General features: G+C 52.9%; 2 protein-coding genes and 2 long non-coding RNA genes across 8 annotated transcripts in view; 2 read left to right on the top strand and 2 right to left on the bottom strand.

Annotated features, from left to right (window-relative positions):
- Positions 1 to 1,389: 1,389 nt before the first annotated feature.
- On the bottom strand, positions 1,390 to 5,253 carry LOC136105946 (antigen-presenting glycoprotein CD1d-like). 2 transcript variants are annotated; one of them, XM_071813001.1, is made up of 5 exons: positions 5,071 to 5,253; positions 3,007 to 3,264; positions 2,570 to 2,851; positions 2,181 to 2,465; positions 1,390 to 2,079 (listed from the first exon to the last, which is right to left on the bottom strand). In XM_071813001.1, the coding sequence occupies exons 1-5, from the start codon at positions 5,228 to 5,230 to the stop codon at positions 1,979 to 1,981; spliced, it is 1,086 nt and encodes a 361-aa protein (XP_071669102.1). In that variant the 5' UTR covers positions 5,231 to 5,253; the 3' UTR covers positions 1,390 to 1,978. The 2 variants fall into 2 exon arrangements, with proteins under 2 accessions (XP_071669102.1, XP_071669103.1); XM_071813002.1 differs by lacking the exon at positions 5,071 to 5,253 and adding an exon at positions 3,958 to 4,956.
- Positions 5,254 to 5,471: 218 nt separating this feature from the next.
- Positions 5,472 to 13,667, top strand: LOC136105817 (uncharacterized). Of its 2 annotated transcripts, XR_011740693.1 has the most exons (6): positions 5,472 to 5,573; positions 7,958 to 8,039; positions 8,690 to 8,779; positions 9,785 to 9,924; positions 12,556 to 12,699; positions 13,568 to 13,667. It is a non-coding gene; the product is annotated as an uncharacterized lncRNA (long non-coding RNA). The 2 variants fall into 2 exon arrangements; XR_010652049.2 differs by lacking the exon at positions 5,472 to 5,573 and having other exon boundaries at positions 6,039 to 8,039.
- LOC139828765 (uncharacterized) lies at positions 12,166 to 16,657 on the bottom strand. Its single transcript, XR_011740694.1, has 2 exons — positions 16,333 to 16,657; positions 12,166 to 15,542 (listed from the first exon to the last, which is right to left on the bottom strand). It is a non-coding gene; the product is annotated as an uncharacterized lncRNA (long non-coding RNA).
- A 50-nt stretch (positions 16,658 to 16,707) lies between these two features.
- Positions 16,708 to 21,004, top strand: part of PHF2 (PHD finger protein 2) — an 81,532-nt gene continuing 77,235 nt past the window's right edge. For 2 of the 3 annotated variants that reach the window (XM_065845712.2, XM_065845710.2), the window contains exon 1: positions 16,711 to 17,297. In XM_065845712.2, coding sequence (XP_065701784.1) covers positions 17,200 to 17,297 — 98 coding nt within the window. In that variant the 5' untranslated portion in view covers positions 16,711 to 17,199. Of the gene's footprint in view, positions 17,298 to 21,004 lie in introns of all 3 variants that reach the window. The other variant, XM_065845711.2, reaches the window with a different exon arrangement.

Genomic DNA, 21,004 nt, shown 5'->3' with positions numbered 1-21,004 from the left:
CAGGGCAATGTGAGTGACCCAGCCCCTTTTCTACTCCCATTACTGGTGGAGATGCCAACTGGCCATGGGCTGCATCCACTGTCCTTGACAGGAATGTCCCTCACTGCCACTTGTGCCTGGCACGTCTGGCCCTGCACAGCACAGATATCTCCATCTGCTCCGTGCTGCCTATTAGATGCTCCGATGTGTCTGTCCTCTTCACAGAGGAGGTGAACCCTGTTCCCACAGCCTGGTTGCATGCCCAGGTTCCCTGTGCCACCAGGTTGCCTGCTGGCCTCATGCCTCCTTGTCACCTCCCGGCCATCCGACCGTCAGACCAGGCTGATGGGCCATGGGCAGAATCTGGTGATGTGGTAAAGCAGCAGGAGCATAGCTGGGCCTGATATGTGGACAAAACTCACGGGCATGGACAGCTCTGGGACACAAGGCTGAGCAGAGCTGCTGAGATCCCTGATCCCTCAGCACCACTGGCCTGATCCTGAGCAAGGTGATGAACAGTTCCCACTCAGTGACGAGGTGATGAACAGTTCCCACTCAGCCCATGGCTGTGGGATCAGGGATTAGTGCTGGCAGGATTGAAGGGTCCAGCTCCTCCACGATCTCCTCTCAGGGCATGGGCAGTGAATGGGCTGGAGCAGCTGTAGTGTGATAGTCCCCAAGAGAGAGAAGGGTTGCAGGGTCCAGAGGGGACTGTTTTTCACTGGCAGTCATCGGATCCTTGGAGCAGCAGCACTTGGCTGGGGAAGATCCCCAAGCTGGGATGGAGATGGACCATGGTTGACCCATCCCAAAGCCCATTTCAGTGGGTGGGAGTGGATGGCCAGTCTCCTCATTTCCATGGACCTCCATCCATGCTGTGGGGCCTGGGAGCTGACTCTCTCCTTCCCCTTACCCCATAGTGCTGGGGCTTTCCAATTGTCCCAATAATGCTGCAACCTGGTACTCCCTTTTACCTATCACCATCTTTGATGGGGAATCGCCTTCCCCTCCCAAATGCTCCCTGGGCGTGCAAACAGGAATGGTGGTGGCCATTCCCCTGCTCTGCCCCCATTGTCACCAGTGGCCATTGCTGGAAGAGCAACGGGGTGTCCAGAGCTGGCCTCACCCCCAGAACATCCTCTAACTGCTGCTCCTCCCTGGTTGTCCCCTGGTGCCTCCTCTCACCCAACAGTTTCTCTTCCCCTTTTCTGGGACTGCCTGCGTTGGGGATGAAGGCAGAACTGAAACCACAGACAAGGGGAAATTTGAGGTGGATAACCCTGATAACATCCAAACACAACCAGGGCTGAGGTGTCCCTTCTGCAATATGGCAGGGCACCATGTGGCCACTCTAAGTACAACTGGGACCAGGAGTCCCTGCTCCATGTGTTCATCTCGGGTGTCTCCAGCTGTGGTGGGGACACGGGGAAGGCCCATATGGGGCTGCTGCAGGCTGAGCTGCAGCACCCCGTGACACTGAGTCAGACACGGGGAGACAAGGACATCAAACCCCTTCCCTTCCATGGAGCTGTCCCATGGGGAAGTATGGATGCTGCGGTGGCCTGGAGGGCCCAGAAATGGCACCACTTCCCCATCATCTCACCTCAGCATCACCTAGGGGATGTCTGGCCGTGGCACCACAATGTCCACATCCCTCCCAGCAGGGCCACCATTGCTGGGGGCAGAGGTGAGCATTTGGCCAGTGGGATGGCAAAGCACAGCCATGCGGTGGCCAGTGAGGGAAGGGGCAGGGGGATGTTTGTCCACGCCGTTGTATGAGGTGACCATTTGGCCTCACGGCATTCTATACGGTGAGTGTTGGTCACTTCTTCCTGATCAGCTGATTGACAGGCTAATAGCAGGTGTATGGCTTGTACAGGTGCATCTGGGGTCACTAATAGCTAAGTAGCAACACAAACACACTTTATTTTCTTTTCCTTTGGTGTTTCCTGTAAATAGCACCAATAATTCACTGCTGCTCCCTGGGACAGAAAGGGGCTCACCTGCGTCTCCACAGCCAAAGCATCACGATGGCAGCCATGGCCACGACTGCCAGCAGCCCAGCCACAAGTCCTGCAATCCGCACCACCTCTGAGTTCCCTGGGAAACACAAGCAGAGGTTGCCATGAGCTTTCCCAGCTTTGCTCCATCCCGCAGGGCAGCTCAGAAGCCCCATGTCTGTCCCCATGGGTGGCACCTACCCCACGGGATGAGGAGGCTGCGGGTGCCCAGGCTGCGGTGGCGCACGCGGCAGGCGTAGCTGTGCCCGTCATGGGGGGCCACGGCCAGGACACTGCGCAGCTGGTAGGTGAGGTCGGCGTTGGGCAGGATGGCGCTGGTGTTGGTGGCCGGGCCTGGCGGCACCTCCTGGCCATCCCGCAGCCAGGCCACGCTGATGGACCCCGGGTAGAAGCCGGTGACGCGGCAAACCAGCAGGAGCTGGGCTGGGCTGGGAGTGCGGGCGAAGACGGTGGCCACGGGCAGCTCTGGGGACGAGAGCAAAGGGATGAGGGGAGCCGCAAGTGGGGACCGCTTGACTCCAGTGTGTGGGGGCTCTGGGGTGGCTGTGCCAGGGTTGGGGTGGTCTCACCTTGTCTCTCCAAAGCTGTCTTCCCGTAATGCACAAACTTCTCCACGTAGTCGATGCAGGTGTCATTGAGGAGCACAACTAGCACGTCCCTGAAGGTGGTATAGTTCTTGAGAACAGCCTTGGCATACCGTGACAGGTCAGTGTCCTGGGAGAGGAGCCAAGTGGTATTGTCCACACAGAAGCTGAGGGACTCTTGGCCATTGTAGGCCACATGGGCAAAGGCCTGGGAGGTCTTGTTGGGGTAGAGCGTGCAGCCCGCCATGACCTGGGCCACAAAGGGGTCTGTAGGAGCAAAGACAGAGAGGTGTTATGAGGAGCTGGGATTGCCTTCCTGTGGATAGGATTAGCATCTCCTGTCCATCACCAGTACTGTCCGGTCCTTCCCCTCTTCCAAGACACTGTTTGCAGAGGGAAGACAGAGAAGACCGAGTACTTACAGGGTACATCATTCTGCATGGCACCTTCATTGATCTGGTAGTTGAATTGTTGCAAATGTATCTTGACCATGTTCTCAATTGTGTCCCAGTCACTGAGGGGCAGGGCTGGGCGCACCCAGGGCTGGTGGAAGCGGATTTTCCAGGTGTCCTTATCAATTGAACCCAGCTCGATGTCTTCCAGCAAGCCCAGTGCTTTCGTGTCCACAAAGGAGGTGTTTTCGAAGGTGGAGATCCGGAGCAGCCGCATGGTGAAGGCCTCTACATGACACAGGGATTGACAGGGGGATATGGGAGCAAAGAGAAAAGGGATGGGGAAAGTGGAGGGGCTTAAGGGATAGGTCCTTGGTGCTCCAGGGATCTGCAGGGCCCCATAAGCCCCCTGCATCCTTGACAGCCCCAGTTCCCAACCCTGCACCCCCCTGGGGTGACTGCATCTCTGCCAGGGGGCAGTTCTGGAGCCAGGGGACAAGGAAGGTTGAGGAGCCAAGTGCCCAAGGTAGGTGGGGAGAAGGAAGCTCCTCACTTGTGGGGTCCCACAGGGGTGTGAGAGCAGATGTGGATGAGCCAGGGCTCCCACTTACCCTCCAGGTCTGCCCATGTCCCAGAGAGGAGGAGGAGGCAGAGGAGAAAGAGGAGGAGGAGGAGGCAGCAGCGAGGGGGCTGCATGGTGCCAGCAGCGAGGCCCCCAGCGTGCAGCAGTGGATGCAGCAGCAGGAGGAAGGTTCTGTGACAGTGGTGGCCACACACTTCTCCTTGGGGCGGCTCTTCCTGGGCAGCTCCCCTGGTGCTGGTGGCCCTGGCAGCCAATGGGGCACTGGGGTTTTTTGGGAGGGCCCTGAGCTTCCTGCTATGAGTGGCACCCCTAGTGTGACTGTGGGTGCTGGGGGGAATTTGGGTGGCAGTGAGGCCGCTCCACTGTCTAGAGGAGGGGTGACATTGGTTCTTACATACCTCATGAGTGGCTGTTCATCCTCCTTCTTGTCCCCTGACAGGTGACTCCAGGACTGCAGTTCCACCTCAGGTGACCATTGGTCCTCACAGATCTCACCACAATGTCCACACCCCTCCCAGCAGGGCCACCAACTGAGGATTCTCTCTATGTCCAGGTAGGGCATGGGGTGAACCACCCCAAGGCCCTTCCTGGGCACTGCAGGGCTATGGCTGTCCCCAAACAGGCTTCCAGGGCTGCCCCCAAGACTCTGTCCCTCTTGCAGACCTTGGCCACAATGGACAGCATGTTGCAAGCACTGGTGTGCAGTGCTGGCACCCTTGACTTCCAGGAGCTGCAGAATATCTTGCAGGTCTGACCTTGGCACAGGGCCCCCATGGTCAATCGCACCTCGCCTGAGCACTGCCCCTCCAGTGCCTGGTGCAAAGACAGAGGCAGAGAACATCCCTCCTTTCCCCCATGCCTCCCCCACCAGCCGCCTGCCTCCTGGCTGCTGGCAGAGCCCCTTCTCCAGCCCCAGCCCACCACAGGCAGACCTGCCTGTGTGCCAAGGGGAGCCCAGCCCTGGGGCTTTCACCCACCATGGGCCATAACCTGGAGCCCTCACCACAGATTCCCAGGCAGGTGGTCACCTCAAACCCTTGGGGTCCTTGGGTGGGGGTGCAGGGACGTTTATTCAGTGTAAGGCAGCAGAGGCAGCAGCAGGACACAGTGACCTGCCTGGCCACAGCAGATTGCTGCGAGGGACAAGAAGGACACGTGCCCCATCCCAGGCACTGCCCCGCAGCAAGCCATGCTGTGCCATGCTGTGCCATGCTGTGCCATGTTGTGCCATGCCACCTCCCTGACACAGCAGCAGCTTTTCTCCTCCTCTCCCAGCTCCTGCTGCCCTTCGCCATTTCCCAGCCAGCAGAGGTGCAGGAGAGGGCTGTGGCACGGATCGTCAGTCTGGCCAAATTCATTACCACCACCCATCCCCTGTCACAGGTTCCCTGCACTCCCACATTCTGCACTGTCCCCCCATAACCCCTCTGCCTCCCGACCCCCGGGAGCGGCTTGCAACCCCCAAACCGCCCGTGGTCTCCCTCCCCTACTAGTGCTCCCCGTCTCCGCACTTCTCTGCACCCCAGTCCCGCGGCAGTTGTTTTCACTGAAGTTTGTAATTTGCAATTGTTTCCATTTCCGCCCCTTCTCGGGGTTTATTTCTCTGTTATTTCGTTTTCGTTGCTGCCTCCCGGCGGCCAAAGTAGGTACTGCAGCTCCGGGTCCGCGCATGCGCACTGGAGCCGTACTGCCCAAGAGGCGCCGCAGCCGCGCTCGGTGCCGCCGCCGTTCTTGAAGGAGACGCCTCCGCCGCGCTCGGTGCTGCCATTCACGAAGGAAACGCCTCCGCCGCGCTCGGTGCCGCCGCTCATGGAGGAAACGCCGCCGCCACGCTCGGTGCCGCCGCTCATGGAGTAAACACCGCCCCGCCCCGTGCGCGGTGCCGCCGAGCGCGCAAAGCGGGAACCGCAGCTCTGGTGCCGATGCTGCCGCCGCCCGGTGGCCGAAGCGCGGTACTGCAGCCCGGCGGCGGCGCCGCCTCTGACGCCCGGGGGAAAATAAATTGCTGCTGCTAGTAAGCCCTTTTTATGTTAAAAAAAGCCAGTTTTCAGCTTAAATAAGCCCTCAGACGGGCCTCAGACGGGCGGGAGGAAGTTGGACGGTGAGGGGAGAAGCATCCTGCTGACGTGTGGAATAAACTCTACAGCTGAGGGCTGAGGGAGCTGGGGCTCTAGAGCTTTGAGGAGACTGAGGGGTGACCTCATTCATGGGGATCAATATGGAAAGGGTGAGTGTCAGGAGGGTGGAGCCAGGCTCTTCTCGGTGACAGCCAGAGATAGGACAAGGGGCAATGGATGCAAACTGGAACACAGGAGGTTCCACTTAAAGATGAGAAGAAACTTCTTAATGGTGAGGGTGCCAGAGCCTGGCCCAGGCTGCCCAGGGAGGTTGTGGAGTCTCCTTCTCTGCAGACATTCAAACCCGCCTGGACACCTTCCTGTGTAACCTCATCTGGGTGTTCCTGCTCCGGCGGGGGGATTGCACTGGATGAGCTTTCCAGGTCCCTTCCCATCCCTGACATTCTGGGATTCTGGGATTTTGTGAACTCGAGATGAGTTATAAGGCAAGTATGTTTATTCTGGCACCAGTATGCATGGGAATCTTTTCCAAAGTATGCATTCCTTTGTTTCAGAAGGTAGCTAAAGGTGCTAAATGCTTTATTTGGTGTCCTGCAGAGATTTTTGGCCTTGTAGCTGGTTTTACTGTCTGCTGGGGCAGTGCTGTGCATGCGGAGCTGACACAGGGCTCCCTGCAGAGCCTTGGGCAGTCAAAAGAAGATTTGGGTCACCACTAGGCAGATTTGTCAGGCCCTTGGCAAAGGGCTCTTTGCAATTTGGGGAGATCAGACCATTAAAATCCTAATGTAGCTAAATGTGCTAAGAACTGCCCCCCATGCCTTTGTTCCCCACAGGTCCTGAGAGACCCAAAGTGTTTGCGCAGCAGCCAAGACTGTTGGTTATCGGCAGAGGTCGGTGCCACGGTCCGGCACAGCCCCTGCGCTCCCTTAGCTGCCGCCCCAGCACTGCCAGAATCCCCCGAGGAACCAGCACACCTGAACGCTGGTTTCTGCTGGTCTGGTGACCTCCACTGCAGAGAGAAGCTGCATCGTTAAAGGGCTTGTCAGCTTCGTCGCATGCAGCTCCTCGTTTCAGAAACCAGCTCCCAGGGAAGCTTCTGCACAAGGTGCCACAGCCCACACACCCCAGTGCTGAGCTGGAGACACAACAGCGCTGGCAGAAGGGCAGGAGCAGCAATGCCGCCACTTGCTCAGAATGCTTCATCTGGAACTTGTTGATCAAATGCAAGCTTAATTTGAAGACCAGAATCTTTCAGAGATGCTGTTTTCAAACCTCTCAGTTATACCATGTTCCACATGTTTTGCTTTGTAACATTTGTCGCTTTCCCTTTCAGGGAGGTTTGACCAGTGAATAGGTGTTTCCAAAGCTAAAAGCATGGTTTAAGTCATCTGGGGTGAAAACATCACCCGTGATCACAGCATTTTGCTGTTCCACGCCACCCACCAGGATGCTCTTTAGACATTGCCACTTTTGTCGTTGGGATGATGCAGCCTTCTCCATTCTGCTGATTGTAAGCTGGAGGCACTGGGGGCACTGCTTTTGAGGTCACAGGTGTCACGGAGTCAGGACACTTCTCAGAACACTTGTCACTGGATGGCAGCAAGGGAGGGGATGCGATTAAAGATGACACCCCTGAAGAAGAGGTGTCTGCGGCGTAATCAGTGGCACAGAATGGGGCGGGGGGTTCAGGGAGCTATACAACAGAAAGAAAGGAAAGTAATCTCATAAATCTGACATTTTGTGTGTGTGTCATTCTGGAGGAAGAGCTGGAGAAAGCACAAACCTCAGCCACTGGCATGAGGCTGGCGGAGGCATTCTGTGCCTCCAGAAAAAATGATCTTCACTTGCTTCCTTTCACCATTTTAATGAAAACTCATTTCCAATTTGCTGTGCCAGACCCTGCACTGCTTGCTCTTGCCCCTCTGAGCAGGCCAGGAGGTGGCAGCAGATACAACGACCAGAAACAGGCTGTGGGCATGAGCCAGGAACTGGGACAGACTGGGACAGAGCGGGGGGCACCGCTGCTCCCACACCAGGTCAGAGCCTTTCCAGGAGTGACCACACACGCATCTCCCTGTCTGCCCTGTCCAACCCGCTTATTGAAACCACAGTAACAACTGCTCCAGCTCAACAGTTTAAACCATTTATTTATTGTGCAAAACTCCTGACTGGATTGCTTCCATTTTTACACATCATTTACAGACCACCCTCTGGTGAAGCAGACTACTTTCATTTTGTTTTCTTTTACAGGAGTATCCTAGTGTTCTTATGATTACTGTTTCTCAGTCCATCACTCAAATGATGCTCTGGTCATTTGCAGTGAGTCATGCAAGACATGGTACCTCGGTACCTTCCTCACGGATCTCATCATGATGGACACAACCCTTCAGGACTATCTTGAGGTAATTTGTTCTTGGGCAGCTCTTAAAAAATGGAGGAATCTATTTTCTAAATAAAATAAAATTTAAAAAAGCAATATGAAGTTTTCTTAGTAACAAGAATCTTGTATGAATGTGAGTGCAGTTGTCTCAAGGGACAAGCTTAGCATTATATTTTGCCTTGTTTTCTTAGGTTAAAAACGTGAAGAAAGATGGCTTTCCATCGTTCTGTATTGTTTTTTGGAAAACAACATTTTAGGTGTAAAGATTACTGTGAATAAATGGTAAAACACACAGAATAAGCAATTCAGCTCTTCAGGCTGGTCACTGAAGTGCTTCAGTATTGACTCGGACACGTCTGAGCCCTAAAGCACTTCGAGACTTGTTTTTTTCATTGCTCTGTGGATGAATAAGGAGAGGGAACCCATCCAGCATGGGAAGGGAAAGAGGGTGACAGGGGAGTCTGGTGGTTTAACCTCCAGTGGTTCAGGAGGCAGCAGCATTTAAGTGATGAGGAGAGATAGGGTCTCAGCCCATCTGTTGAAGCAGCTTTTCTTGCCCCACACCAACCTGCAGGTTCAGTTTTTCTCAGCTTTTAGCTCTCTGCTAAATTTCAATTTTCTTGGATAGTGCTACTTTGAGATATGTAACTAATAGTATTGTCTGTTCTGCAGTTTGCACCTTTCACGTGGGATCGAAGCAGCTGCTGACGTGAGCATCATGTTGGCCAAATCTCGGAAAAGCGTGGTGAAGAGGTCCAGCCTGTGAGTACAACAAGGCCAGGGGGGCTTGGTGTGTTAATATGAACAGGAATAAATCAAAGAAGCAGCGTGTACTCATCTCACCAGCTGACAAACCTGGCTGGAGATCCAGACCACTGCAGTACTGTAAGGAGAAACCAACAGCTGGAAATACATATTTCTGCCTGAAATTGTCCCTATCTATTGGTATAAATAGTCATGAGGATTATGAGTGGTTAAAGAGATTAGAAATAAGCCTTCCTAAGGTGTCAGAAAGAGGAACAATTTTAGTGCTGGATTATAAATTCAATATATATTGTGTAATAACTTTCCTGAATGCGCTAGTAAAACAGAATAAAGAAGGATAAAGTCTAATTTGCTATACACATACAGAAAATTTCCTTTGCCACTCCTTGAAATTTCCCTGCCTTGCATTTAGAAATGAGTCTGGGAGAGGGAGAGTGCCTGTAATTTACACTTTCTTGTGATCTGCTCCTTGTGTACATGTCTGTTGAGACTCTTAGAGAGAAACTGGTACCTGTGGCACCTTTATTGAGTCAAAAGAATTTGCAGCAGGGGATGAATTTGCCCTTAGAAAACCTTGGCCTGGTGTATGGCTGAGTGTTACCTCTCATGTGCTGTTTCACTTATGGTGACTGAGTATTTTGAGCTGCCTTGTGTCAGAAAGACCAGGAGCCCTCAAGGAAGCAGCTGCCATGGCTCTGGCTTGTACCTCATCCCTTGGAGTGTAAATGCTTCAGATTCACCATCAATCACTTCCTGGCAAGTGAGTCTCGTTTCTGACATTGGGCATTAGCTCTGACTTTGGCCTTGCAGCTGGCAGGGATGCCAGGTGAAGAAGGTTTTGTCTTAGTGAGCAACAAGCCCCATAAACAACAGGGAGGAAATGAAAACAACAGGCCACTCGAGACAGGAAAACACTGATTTTTGAAGCAAGTGACAGCTTTGCTCAGCCTAGCTCTGCTCTGCTTTCCCTCACCAGCTGTTACACTTTCTCTTCTCTGCCAGGCCATTCCTGGGCTTCGGGGTGATTGCCCACAACACACCCATCAAAGCGGAGCCCAAACCTGCTCCAGGTCGGAGCTCTGGGAACAGCACGGTCAGCATCATCAGTGCCACCGAACCTCCCATGGAGCCTCAAGCACAAGGTAGGGCCTGAGCCCAGTTTTCAGCACAAACAGCCTGTGTGAGGCTGCAGACGCTTCTGGCAGCCCCAGGTGCTTGCACAAGCCTGTTGGTCTTGACCAGAGTAGTGGAATGGAGGGACCTGAGCTCTGGGAAAGGTGATTTTTGTGGGGAAAGCTCATCTGCATAAGCCCAGCCTAATTCTGGGGAAGCAGCTGAGCAAGTGAGAGGCCGGCAAGATCAGAGCTCACCAGCCCTGGGGATCTGACCTCCCAGAAGCTGCTCAGACGAAGCCTTCCCTGGGCTCGGTTCAGCTTCCAGGGAGCTTTTTCCTTCCCTTTTCACCTTACCTACCTTACCTGGATTGCTGAAGCCCTTTTTAGGGGTGTTTTACTGAAGAGTGTCATATTGGGGTTTAGCTTATGGATATTTTGCATTAAATTGTACTAATGTTCTTAAACCAAATGAAGTATGAGGTGCTAGACACTGGCATCCATAAATGGTTTAAACTGTTGAGCTGGAGCAGTTGTTACCGTAATTTCAATAAGTGGGTAGGAGAGGGAAGATCCTCTCAGTGCTGAATATCAGCAAGGCAGACGAAGAGAAAGGCAAAACCCTGAGGAGCAGGGGAAGGAGGGGGCAGTTTCAATCAAGGAAAGAATATTCCAGGAGAAGGGGCAGACAGGGAGGCATGTGTGTGTGTTTTCACTCCTGGAAAGGCTCTGACGTGGTGCAGGAGCAGCGGTGCCCGTGGTGTTCCCAGCTCTGTCCCAGTCTCTGGCTGGTGCCCACAGCCCAATTCTGCTCCTGGTATCTGCTGCCACCTCCTGGCCTGCTCTGAGGGGCAACAGCAAGTTCTCGTACAGCAAATTGCAAAGAAGTTTTCATTAAAATGGTGAAAGGAATCAAACAAAAATCACTTTTTCTGGAAAGCCACTGCTGAGGGTTTGTAGATGCCCTCTGCTTTCTCCAGCTCTTCCTCCAGAATGACATGCAGATGTAAGAAATGTCTGCTTTATGAGAATGCTTTTCAAAAATCTTTTTCCAAAAAAAAAAAAAATTTCAAAAATCTTCACAGACCATCAAATAAAGTGTTTAGCACAGGAGACTGGGGATTAATTGATGTCTGCAAACAACAGGTGGGGCAGCTATTGCTGTGGACTTACATGGCTGCTGAGAACAACATCTCACCTCTCCAAGTGGTTGCTCAGGAGAGCAGAGGCTGTGACTGACTGCTGCCTCTTCTAGAACAGTGTCTGTTGTCTTGAACTAAAAAAAACTCATGTGTCACAGATAGCATGTTTTAGTACTCGGCAAAATCTACTATGTAGTTACTGACCCGTCATAATTTGTCAATTCTCAGAAATCTTTTCCAGGACCAAGTAGTCTGCAGAAAGGCAGGCTTTACATAGCCCGACAGAGCCCAACAGGGCCTGACAGAGACCAAAAAAGCCTGACGGAGACCAACAGGGCTTGACAAACCTTGACGGAGTCTGACAGAGCCCGACAAAACCCGACAGAGCATGAAAGGGACCAATAAAGCCTGACAGAGCCCAATAGGGCCTGACAGAGCCCAGTAGAGCCCAACAGAGCCCGACCGAGCCTGACAAAGCCTGACAGAGCCCCACAGGTGCAGACAAAGCTTGACAGAGCCTGACAGCGCCTGACAAAACCCAACAGGGCCTGACAGAGGTAGACAAAGCCCAACACAGCCCGACAGAACCCAACGAAGCTTGACAGAGCCTGATAGGGCTCGACAGAACCTGACAGAGTCCAACAAAGCCCAGTAGATCTCGACAGGGCCCGAAAAAGCCTGACAGAGCTTGAGAGGGCCTGACATAGCCCAACAGGGCCTGACAAAACCTGACAGAGCTTGACAAAGCCCGGCAAAGCTTGACAGGGCCTGACAGTGGCAATAACTGGCACGGTGATGGTCCCACAGGGATGACCCCAAAAATAACAGCAGTCTCATCAAACTACTCAGTGTTCCTCACCCATAGGCCACCATGTGATTTGGGATCAGTCCCAGCCAAGCCATGGGACACCCTGGGGCTAGCGGGCAGCTCCCCACCGTGAAAAGCCATAACACCTCCTGCCACGTGGGCTTTGAACTTCAGGACCACATTTAATGGAAATATTTCTGCTACTGAAACAAGCATTTGCTTCTGTCGCTGAGCTTGGTAAAATGTGACAGTAATTTCACTGCTTTACACCCTGCTGTAAAATACAGGGAAAAAGTACTTAAAAAATATTCCTGTAGCAAATTTTCTTTAAAATGTAGGTTTATTTGTCAGGTCTTGGCAATATGGTGCCCAGCCCTGGTGTGCGGCAATGCTGGTAGCAGAACAGGCTGGACCTGCTCAGCCCAGGCTCCCCCAGAAAGCACCCGACCCATGGCCTGGGGACGCTGTGACACTGTCTGGGGACACTGGGACAATGCCTGGTCCTCCACACAGCTCTGCAACAAATAGCGCATTAGACATTTTCACCACTGGGAAGTGCTTTTTCCACTGCCATCTCACAGAGGAGCACAGACAGATTGTTCTTGGTCCTCTGTTCCCCAAATAAATATAGAAACAATGACAAAGACACAGCATAGATAAACTATGAGTCTGCTAGGCCTGCTTGCCTCTAACTGTTGTCCTGCCCAACAGACACCAAGTAGAACTGCTGCTCAGGAGGAGTTGTTGCTGTTGGTTTGTACGGCGGCTGTGTCCCGAGGGCAGCTCCTGCCTTTTCCTGCACCTCTGCTCCACGTGTGTCCCTGAGGCCACAGCACGGAGGTACAGGGCTCTACGGTGAGTTTTCTGAGTTATTACAATTGTTTTGCCTCAAAAAAAAAAAAAAACAACCAAAACATAAAACAACCTGAAAACTTAAAATCTTATAAGTAAAACTGATAATTTTTGTATTGACACTTGATAGGATGGTCAAAGCTCAGGTTTTGTCAGTGTATCCTGTGCAGATTTTGGTGACTCACAATAAATGCAGAATTTTAATGTCAGTATGACACTGATACACAATGAAGTAACTTCTCCATGTTGATGTGGTCTGTGACATTAGACTGCGTGCCAAAATATAAGGCTGGGGAAAAGTGTTTAGGTGAGAAGGTACATGAATGGACTGATAAATGCAAAGTGCGTAAGAGTTATGACTACAAAATAAGTTCTTTAACTAATTCTTTAAACTAATTTGCTACATGAAAGGCCCTTTTAAACCAGTCACCTTTTATGTCTTTAACCTTTTAAAATTAAAAACGGTATTTACATCCTTCAGTGTGCTGCTTCAAACTGCACATCTCACTATTCCTCTGGGTTTGGGTTTATTTGGGCATTTTGTTACAGCGTTTGAACTACCACTTTTGTGCATTTACTGTGGAGTTTCCTTAGCATAGCCATGGGCTGACGGGTGCTGCTTTGTTTATGTGTTTTGTTTGTGCCAACAAAAATAGGCCCAAAATAGGACAGTTATTGCAATAGGGAAATGTGGCGTTGGAGGGGAAACTGGAAGGGATGTACGCTGTCGTCTGCTGCCTCCTCTCTTGCTGCAGCTCAGCCATCCCTGTTGTTTCAAGGTTGGTTTCATAGATAACTGCTTTGCAAACACTTACTTAGAGAGTAGATATGGTCAAGGGGAAAAAAGATAACTTGGTTTCCTTCTGTACAGTGGCATGGAAACAACTACGGGGACAACGTGCCTAAAGCGACGGAGCATCATCAAATAGGACTTCATACACACCACTGCAGAGGAAATCTATAGGACGAACACTACAAAATGGCAAGAAAAGTGGGGAAACTCAAAAACTGCCAGTGATCCTTCCCCCTGTGCTGGTGATGGAGCCTGAGCCTGTTCTAAGCCCCACAGCAGAGGTGGGACGGGGGAGCTTGGTGGTGTGAGCCGGCCCTGCCCAAAGGGAAGGCGCAGACTCTCCCCAGGCACCCACTTCAGGGTGTCACTGTTGGACAGATGTCTCCTCCCGGGGCATTTAAATACTCCCGAAAAATCCCACCATCTCCTGTGAGCTTGCAGCCAGCAGCAGATCTCTTCATGCCATATAGTCCCTGGATTCCAAGTGTCCAACTGCTTTACTGCCCACAAGGCCTGCGACCACCATGCGGATGTTTTCTGGGCACCCGTTTGCGCCTACACTGCTGATTTTTTTTTCCAATTGCTTTAAAAGTACATATTAGAAACCTGCTTCAAAATTTCAGTAAAGTTGACTCGATGATGAAATTATGTCCTACTGAGGCACCTCAGCATAGCTCCACCACTCACTCCTCCCTGCCCAAGAGCAGCCAAGCACCCTCCTTGCATTGCTTCCAGATCAAAACACTCATGGAAAAGTCAGGACAATGAGACAACCTCACCAATGAGTTTCTTTATCTAGTAATCCCTGGCAAAATGATGAGTAAGATGTCAGAGTTGCCAGAACAGAGCCACCGACTCTCCCATAATCTGTTCCTGTGCAATATCAGCAATGTCGGCTCTAGGAGCCTCCAGCACAACTTGAGATAATCCAACGGACTTTGTAGAGGAAAGGAGTAAAAACCCCGACCCTGGGAGCACAGCTCTGCTGCTGGATGTCACCGTCACTCCGGGAGCAGCACAGGGCAGCTGATGAGCTTTCAACTGCTCCAGCACCACTCAAGAGGAGTGTCTGGCTGCACCCCTGCGCATCCCAGCTGTGGTCATCAAAATCTCCACGGTATTCTGAGGGTTCAGCTCACCGGTGCCTGCAGGAGAGACATACTGACATGAGAATTTCGAGCAGTGCTTTGGAAAGGGGCTGTTTTCATGGAGATGCTTGTGGGACTTGAGGAAAGGCAACGAGGATATAATTTTTCACAGATCATACAGGTTTTGTGCGAGCAAAGCCTGTAAAACAACTGGAAGAGGGAGATGAGCACAGAATGTGGTGTGGATGAGATGCTGCGCTTGCAAGTGCTTCCATGCTCTTTAAAATTAGAATACCGGTTTTACGAAAGGAAGGCAGCGCTCCAGGTTGCGGTTGCACCCATTTCGGGTGTGCAGAGGCACAAAGCCCAGTTTCTGTGTGACTGTCCTGTACAAAAGGGCATCAAAATTGCTGAAAGCTCCATTTACACCCTGAGCTGAGAGGTGCTGGTAGATGCACTTGGCATTGACGAGCAGCAAACAGACTTTGTAAAGGTGCGTGCAGCTCTCGCGATGGTTCCCAAGCCTTTCCTCCTCATCCTGCTTTACTCCCTAGACTTGCTCTTCTACTTTTTGAACAATTAAAAACATGATAGATCTATTTAAAAGAGGTCAGATTTTTCGAGGACAGATACTTATGCCACTCAGCGCGATGAACAGGCCCCTTTGTGTGTCTTGAGACATTCAAAACATGTCATTGAAAACACCTGAGTCAGGATTTAAAATGCAGGTCTGTAATCTTCCCCGTGCATTACCACACCTTGAGCTATGTCAGAAGTCTCAGCCCGCTCCCATAAACATCCACAGTGGAGCAGAGCATGACACTTCTGACACGGCTTCAAAGCACGAACACCAGCTGCAAGTCATTTCTGTGGCATGTAACTCCAGTGGGCAAGGCAAATAATTTTGGCAGTTCCTCTTCAGGTGTCCAAAACAGCTTCTGCCTACACCAACAACGGCCTTCTCTCTGCAGAAAAACAGAATTCGAGTTATTTTGGCTCTTTGAATTTCCCTTGTCCTCCACAGGTGATTTCTGAGGATTTTTGCAGACTGATGGAAAAAAAGCCAGAGAAATGTCCGTTTTCTCTTTTGGCTTTAAGATAAATAGAAGAAAGTCGTGTGTCCCCCCACCACCACTTTTCTCAAGTGAGATGGATACAAGACGCTGAATCCATCCTGACTGGAATTAAGATCACATCTCAGTTGGATACTTTGTGAGTACTTCACAGGAGGCTCTTGTGCTTCTCAGGGAAGCATATCAGTGGCTATTGAACTCTTGGGACACAGAATCCCCCCCTCAAATGCCCCACAGTACAGTCATTTTAACCACCTTCAGAGTCTTGGCGTTGAGGGGGAGGGAGGTTCTGCACCCACAACCTCGGTTCAAACTGACGGGTTCCTCTTGTGCCTGTGCCATTGCCGCTGACCCATGTCTGTCTGCGAGGAAGCCAGTGTCGGGGGGTATGTGCAGCCTGGGGGTACACGGATGGTATCTGGCCAAGTGGCCCTTCCCAGCACAGCCCCAGTTCCCTCCTGCCTTGATTTGGTGCTTCACAGGCACAAGGTATTTATTTTCATCTCTTTGGTGTAGCAGCCCCACTTGCAACAGTGAAAGGGCTGCCCCAGGCAGAAGTGGGTAACATTAAAAGCAGTAATATAAAAGCAGCAATAGAAATCTAGCAACTAAAAAGGTAGTAATTTTGTTTTTTTCCTTTTTCAATATAAATCATCACCTGTGCGTGTTTATAAGCCCTTACCTGCCATTGCCACCCGGACACCCATCGGGGCGTTATTTCTGCTGTGGGGCAGCACCGGACTCCCAGTTACTTTGGAGCGTGTCCGCTCTGTGCTGCCTTCTCCTTCAAACAGAGCTTTTGTGCTTCGCTCCCGCAGACCCACACTGAGCATCACCCCGCGCTGGATTTGCGGGGGGGGGCTGCGAGCCCCGCTCCCCCCCCCGCGATAGGGGCAGAGCCGCGCCCGGGCCGCTTGCTTTAAAAAACTCCCCCCGCGGCAAGCAAATGGTAAAAAATAGTAAAAAAACCCGCATCCACTCCCCCGAAAAATCCCCCCGCGGCCGCCGCCGCCAGCGCTCACCCGGCCGCTCCGCCGCCCGCCCGGCCCCAGCCCCGGCAGAGGAAATATTGCAATGTTGCAAGCTGACGTAAGGACATTACAAGGAAAGGGCTACATTTCGGAGTGTTTATGAAAAGCCTCGGTACTGTACTGTCACCAGGGGGCACGCAATAGAATGCATTTCGCCAAACATTTTGAATAATAATCATTTAACAACAACAACAACAAAAAGCCCCAGTCCGGTCGGCGCTCGCAGAGCCGGAGGAACCATGCAGCCAAACTTTGGGAAGCCCTTTATTATTTTTCTGACATTGCTCGCCCGCCCTTGAGGAGCCGTAATTGCATTATCTGATTTCCCCCCCCCTTTTTTTTCTTTCCCCCGTTACCCCCCACCCCCCTTTTATTTTCTCCCTTCTCCCCCACCCCGTCTCCTCGACATCGCCAATTCGCCGCGTTTCGGCAGGAGCCGCCGCCGGAGCGACCCCGCGGCAGGAGCCGCCGCCAGCCCCGCTGCTCCGGGCGCCCAGCCGTGCTGTGAGGGAGCTAACATGGCGACGGTGCCCGTCTATTGCATCTGTAGGCTGCCCTACGACGTAACCCGCTTCATGATCGAGTGCGATGCCTGCAAGGACTGGTTTCACGGCAGGTAACACAAAGAGCTCGGGCCTTTCCCCCCCTTTCGCCGCGGTCCCGCCGCCTTTCGCCGCCGTTTCTCCGGGGGCAGCGCGGGCAGCGGCGCTGCCGGAGCCGCCGCCGTGTGCAGTTTTCCAACAGGCCTTTTTGGAGAAGAGGAGGAGGAGGAGCCACTCTGCCCCCGTCTCCTCGCTCGCTCTCTCCCCGTTGTATTTTTGTGTGTGTGTGTTTTGTTTTGTAAATTTTGCTGGATTCCCCGCACAAAGCTCCCCGTCCCCCACCCCATCCCCGGGGCTCCGGTGTCACCGGGGTGGGGGGGCCATTGTGCTTTCCTCGGGAGGCGATGGTTCCCGCCGCCCGGCGGGGCGATGGCAGCGCGGGCGCCCACGGCCGGGCTGTTGTGTGTCCCGCGCCGCCCTCCCCTCGCCTCCGCACCGCTTCCCGCACGGAGACGCGGCCCGCGGCGGCGGCGGGCCCTGCCGCGGCACGCCCGGGGGCCGGGGCGGGCAGGGAGAGCGCGGGGCCGCGGCGGCGGAAGACGGGGCTCTGTCAGCGGGCTCCGACGCCTGGGGTGGCGGGCCGGGCCGGCCTCCTGGCCGGGGGGATTCCGGGCACCCCCCTCCCCAGTGCTCCGCGGCTCCCCGGGGCGGCGGGAGCGGGGAGGAGCGGGGGGGCAGCCGGGGTGTTTCCCGGCTGACAGGGCTGCCATCGCCGCGCCAGCCTTGCGGCTTAACCCTTGGCGGGGCGGGCCGAGGGCTGCGGGGAGCGCGGCGGGGCCCAGCTCCGCGCCCTGGCGGAGGGGCCGGCGGGCGAGGGGAAGCCCCTCCGCGCCGGGAGCCGGGCGGGGCGGCGGAGCGCCTGCCCTGAGGCGGGAGGGCCGGGCGGGGAAGCCCCCGCTCGCCCAGAGCCCGCCCCTGAGCCCGGACATGCCCCGCGGGACCTCCGCCGCGCCTCACGGTGGGCGCCGGGCGCCGCCCGGGCAGGGAGCAGCTGCCCCCGACCGCCACCGGCGCCCCCGGGCCGGCCCTGTTGCCGCCGCCGAAGCTCCGGGGCCGGGGCCTGTCGTAGTGAGGGCCGCCGGGCTGGGGGAAGCGGCGGCGGGGGAGGGGAAGCCCGAGCAGGGCGGGTCGGGCCAGAGGACTCCTCTTTTCGGCTCGTTTCTCCCCAAATGCTCCTGCCGGAGCGCCGGGGCGGCAGACAATGGGCGGGCGGCCGCGGCGGAGTTAAGGCCGTCGGCCGCAACTTTGGGAGCGTGTGTTACAATATGAGAAAGGGGGAAGCTGGCGGCTGAAAGCCCGGACCAGTTCGCAGAACTAGCGGGAGGTCGGTTCGGCACCGTCCTGCGGGCCCGGGCTCCAGCGGCGGGGGCGCGGGGAAGGTGCCGCGTCCCGAGCGGGCGGTACCGGAGGGTCACCGGGAACGGGGAGCGCAGGGCAGCCGTGCGGGCAGCTGTCCTTGCAGCGGGTGTTACTGGGGAGGATGACGGAGCTTGCTGGCTTTGCAGCAATTGTCCATGCGTGCTAAAAGTGTAAAAAGTTAGATTAAAATCTGGTAAATCACCTGGATGAGTGCTTTTTGTGACAGGTATTCCATAAGATTAAACTGTATCTGTGTCATTTTCACTGGCTCCAATAATTGCCTCAAAATAGCTGAGGCAAAGGCAAGAGGTGCTGCCGTTGGGGTCACAGATGTCTGGGAGGTCCTGGGTCAACAGCAGATCTTCCCCAAAACTACCTGTGTGCCCAAAAAACTGTTAAAGAAACTTCACGGTGGCATTAGGGATGTTGTTCCAGCATTGATTTAAAAAACTGTGTGTAAACATGAGCAAAACACCTTTGGTGCCAGTGTTGATGGTGGGATGCTTTGCACGTGTGGTTCTGGACATGAGGCTTAAAGGACGTGCACTGACCTGTGCTGATTAAGACTTAGGCACAGATGACAAAGTGAGGGTAACTTAGAGGCTGGAGAGAATCTTCAATGTAATGACATTAAAAAATTAAGTTTCTAATGCCAAGGGGAGATAGAGTGGATTGGTGAAAAGATAAACAGCAAAAGGAGTTAAGCTGCCTGCATACAGTGGTGAATTTTGATTAAAATAGATGAAAAGAGATTAGTTGTAGCTGATCAAGAAAATGATCATTTTGTGGGCAGCTCAGGGGCAATATCTCATGCACGCACAAAGGTATTTAATTTTGTGGTATCAAGAGGTAGAATTGAATTGTAGCTGTGTCGCAGGGTTTTTTTCCTAGCTCACAGTAGCATCCAGAGACGGATTTTAAAGTAAAGAAGACTGAGAAGGAGGAGACTCCTCACCATATCAAAACCTAAGATAATTGTACTGGAGAGGTTCACTGAGTGATTTACTAGAAAACATCTTATATATGTCTCTGTTCTCTTTTTGTGGCATTACATGAACAAATAAATATTCAACAAAGAAAACTAAAAATCAGGATTTAGTTATATGAAATTGTCCTGTCTTTCCCCTAGACACCCGAAGCACTGGTAGTGTTTGAGGTTTATATAGAAACTGTGCTGCAATCAAAAATAAGCAAGTGTGCAAAGCTACATACTGTTAGGAGGCTTGCCCAGTTTTTGAATTGTTTAGTCATCCTTATGTTTCTTTTAACATGATATGCAGTGTGCATTTCAGAAAAACAATTAAAAAGTCATTTCTGGTTTGGTTTTGTAGAAGCAGATCAGGTGTTTTCATGCCTCCTTTCTGATGGTAGTTTCCAAATATTTGAAGAAGTGTCTTTCATGGTTTTATTCACATAACAGTCAGAGTTTTGCTCGCATCTGAGGTTGGGTAAAATCTCTGTGGCAAATTCAGTGGTTCCAATGGTAAATGTATATTATAAAAATATCAAATGTATGTTACAGTTACTTAATGGGGTTTAGAGGTTGGAAGCAGGGAGATGGAGCCGTCACCCAGGTCGGATGCGCGCTCTCCAGACCACCGCCGGGTACTTGGCAGTTTGCTGAGGCGCCAACAACTGCAGATTGGAAATCACTGCTCTGTGTTGCTTCCCCGTACAAGTGCCAGAGGCATGGATTCGGGCTTTTAGATATCACCGATCATTTTCATCATCTTTTCCAGGGAGGATTTGTCTTGTGGTGTTGAATCTTTCTGTAGAAATCAGGACTTAATACTGAGAAATATTCGGGTGGTCCCTCCCGGCTGGGTCAGAGCTCCTGCGTGGTGGGGAAGGTGGCACCTCGCTGCAGTTGCCTGGGCACCCGTCATCGCTCTGGTCTGGCCTGCATGCAGTGAAGTTGCTGCATTAGACCATATGATGGAATTGATACGTGTCCCCAACAGGTTTCTTCTGAGAGGCAAAGATCAGGCATCCGCGTTGATTTTGTAGGTCGGTAGCCTTTGGTAGTCTTGCCCATATGGTGTTGTGGGAAGAGTAAAGAACTTGTCATGGTTTGCTCTGTTCCTTTCATTCTGACAGCTTTTCGAGCCCCTCTGTTATGACTCCATGTAGTACTCATCATCAGAGACCCTTGGACACTGTTTATGAAGTGTGTTGAACTATGGAGCCACCGGTATGCTCAGCGAGTGCTGTTTGTGACTTCTTGATAGGTTGTTTCAGTCATTTCCATGCTTTCCACGCCTGAGCAGCTCGAGACAAGCAGCTTCAAGCTCTGTCTGGAGAGCGTGGGGATGATCTTGTCGGCAAAAGGAAAGTAGCACTAAAGCAGATGGTGGATTGTTCG

Source organism: Patagioenas fasciata, chromosome 10, assembly GCF_037038585.1.
Source record: "Patagioenas fasciata isolate bPatFas1 chromosome 10, bPatFas1.hap1, whole genome shotgun sequence".
Classification (NCBI taxonomy): domain Eukaryota; kingdom Metazoa; phylum Chordata; class Aves; order Columbiformes; family Columbidae; genus Patagioenas; species Patagioenas fasciata.
The sequence above is the reverse complement of the archived record's forward strand: the minus strand, read 5'-3'. Positions and strand labels throughout refer to the sequence as shown.

Excerpts from the sequence above, each read along its gene's own strand:
- LOC136105946 (XM_071813001.1), bottom strand. The coding sequence starts at position 5,230 with ATGCGCGGACCCGGAGCTGCAGTACCTACTTTGGCCGCCGGGAGGCAG. Across the intron at positions 3,265-5,070 it reads CGGGACTGGGGTGCAGAGAA|AGGCCTTCACCATGCGGCTG; the intron begins GTGCGGAGACGG and ends TGTGTCATGTAG. Across the intron at positions 2,466-2,569 it reads GACAGCTTTGGAGAGACAAG|AGCTGCCCGTGGCCACCGTC; the intron begins GTGAGACCACCC and ends TCTCGTCCCCAG.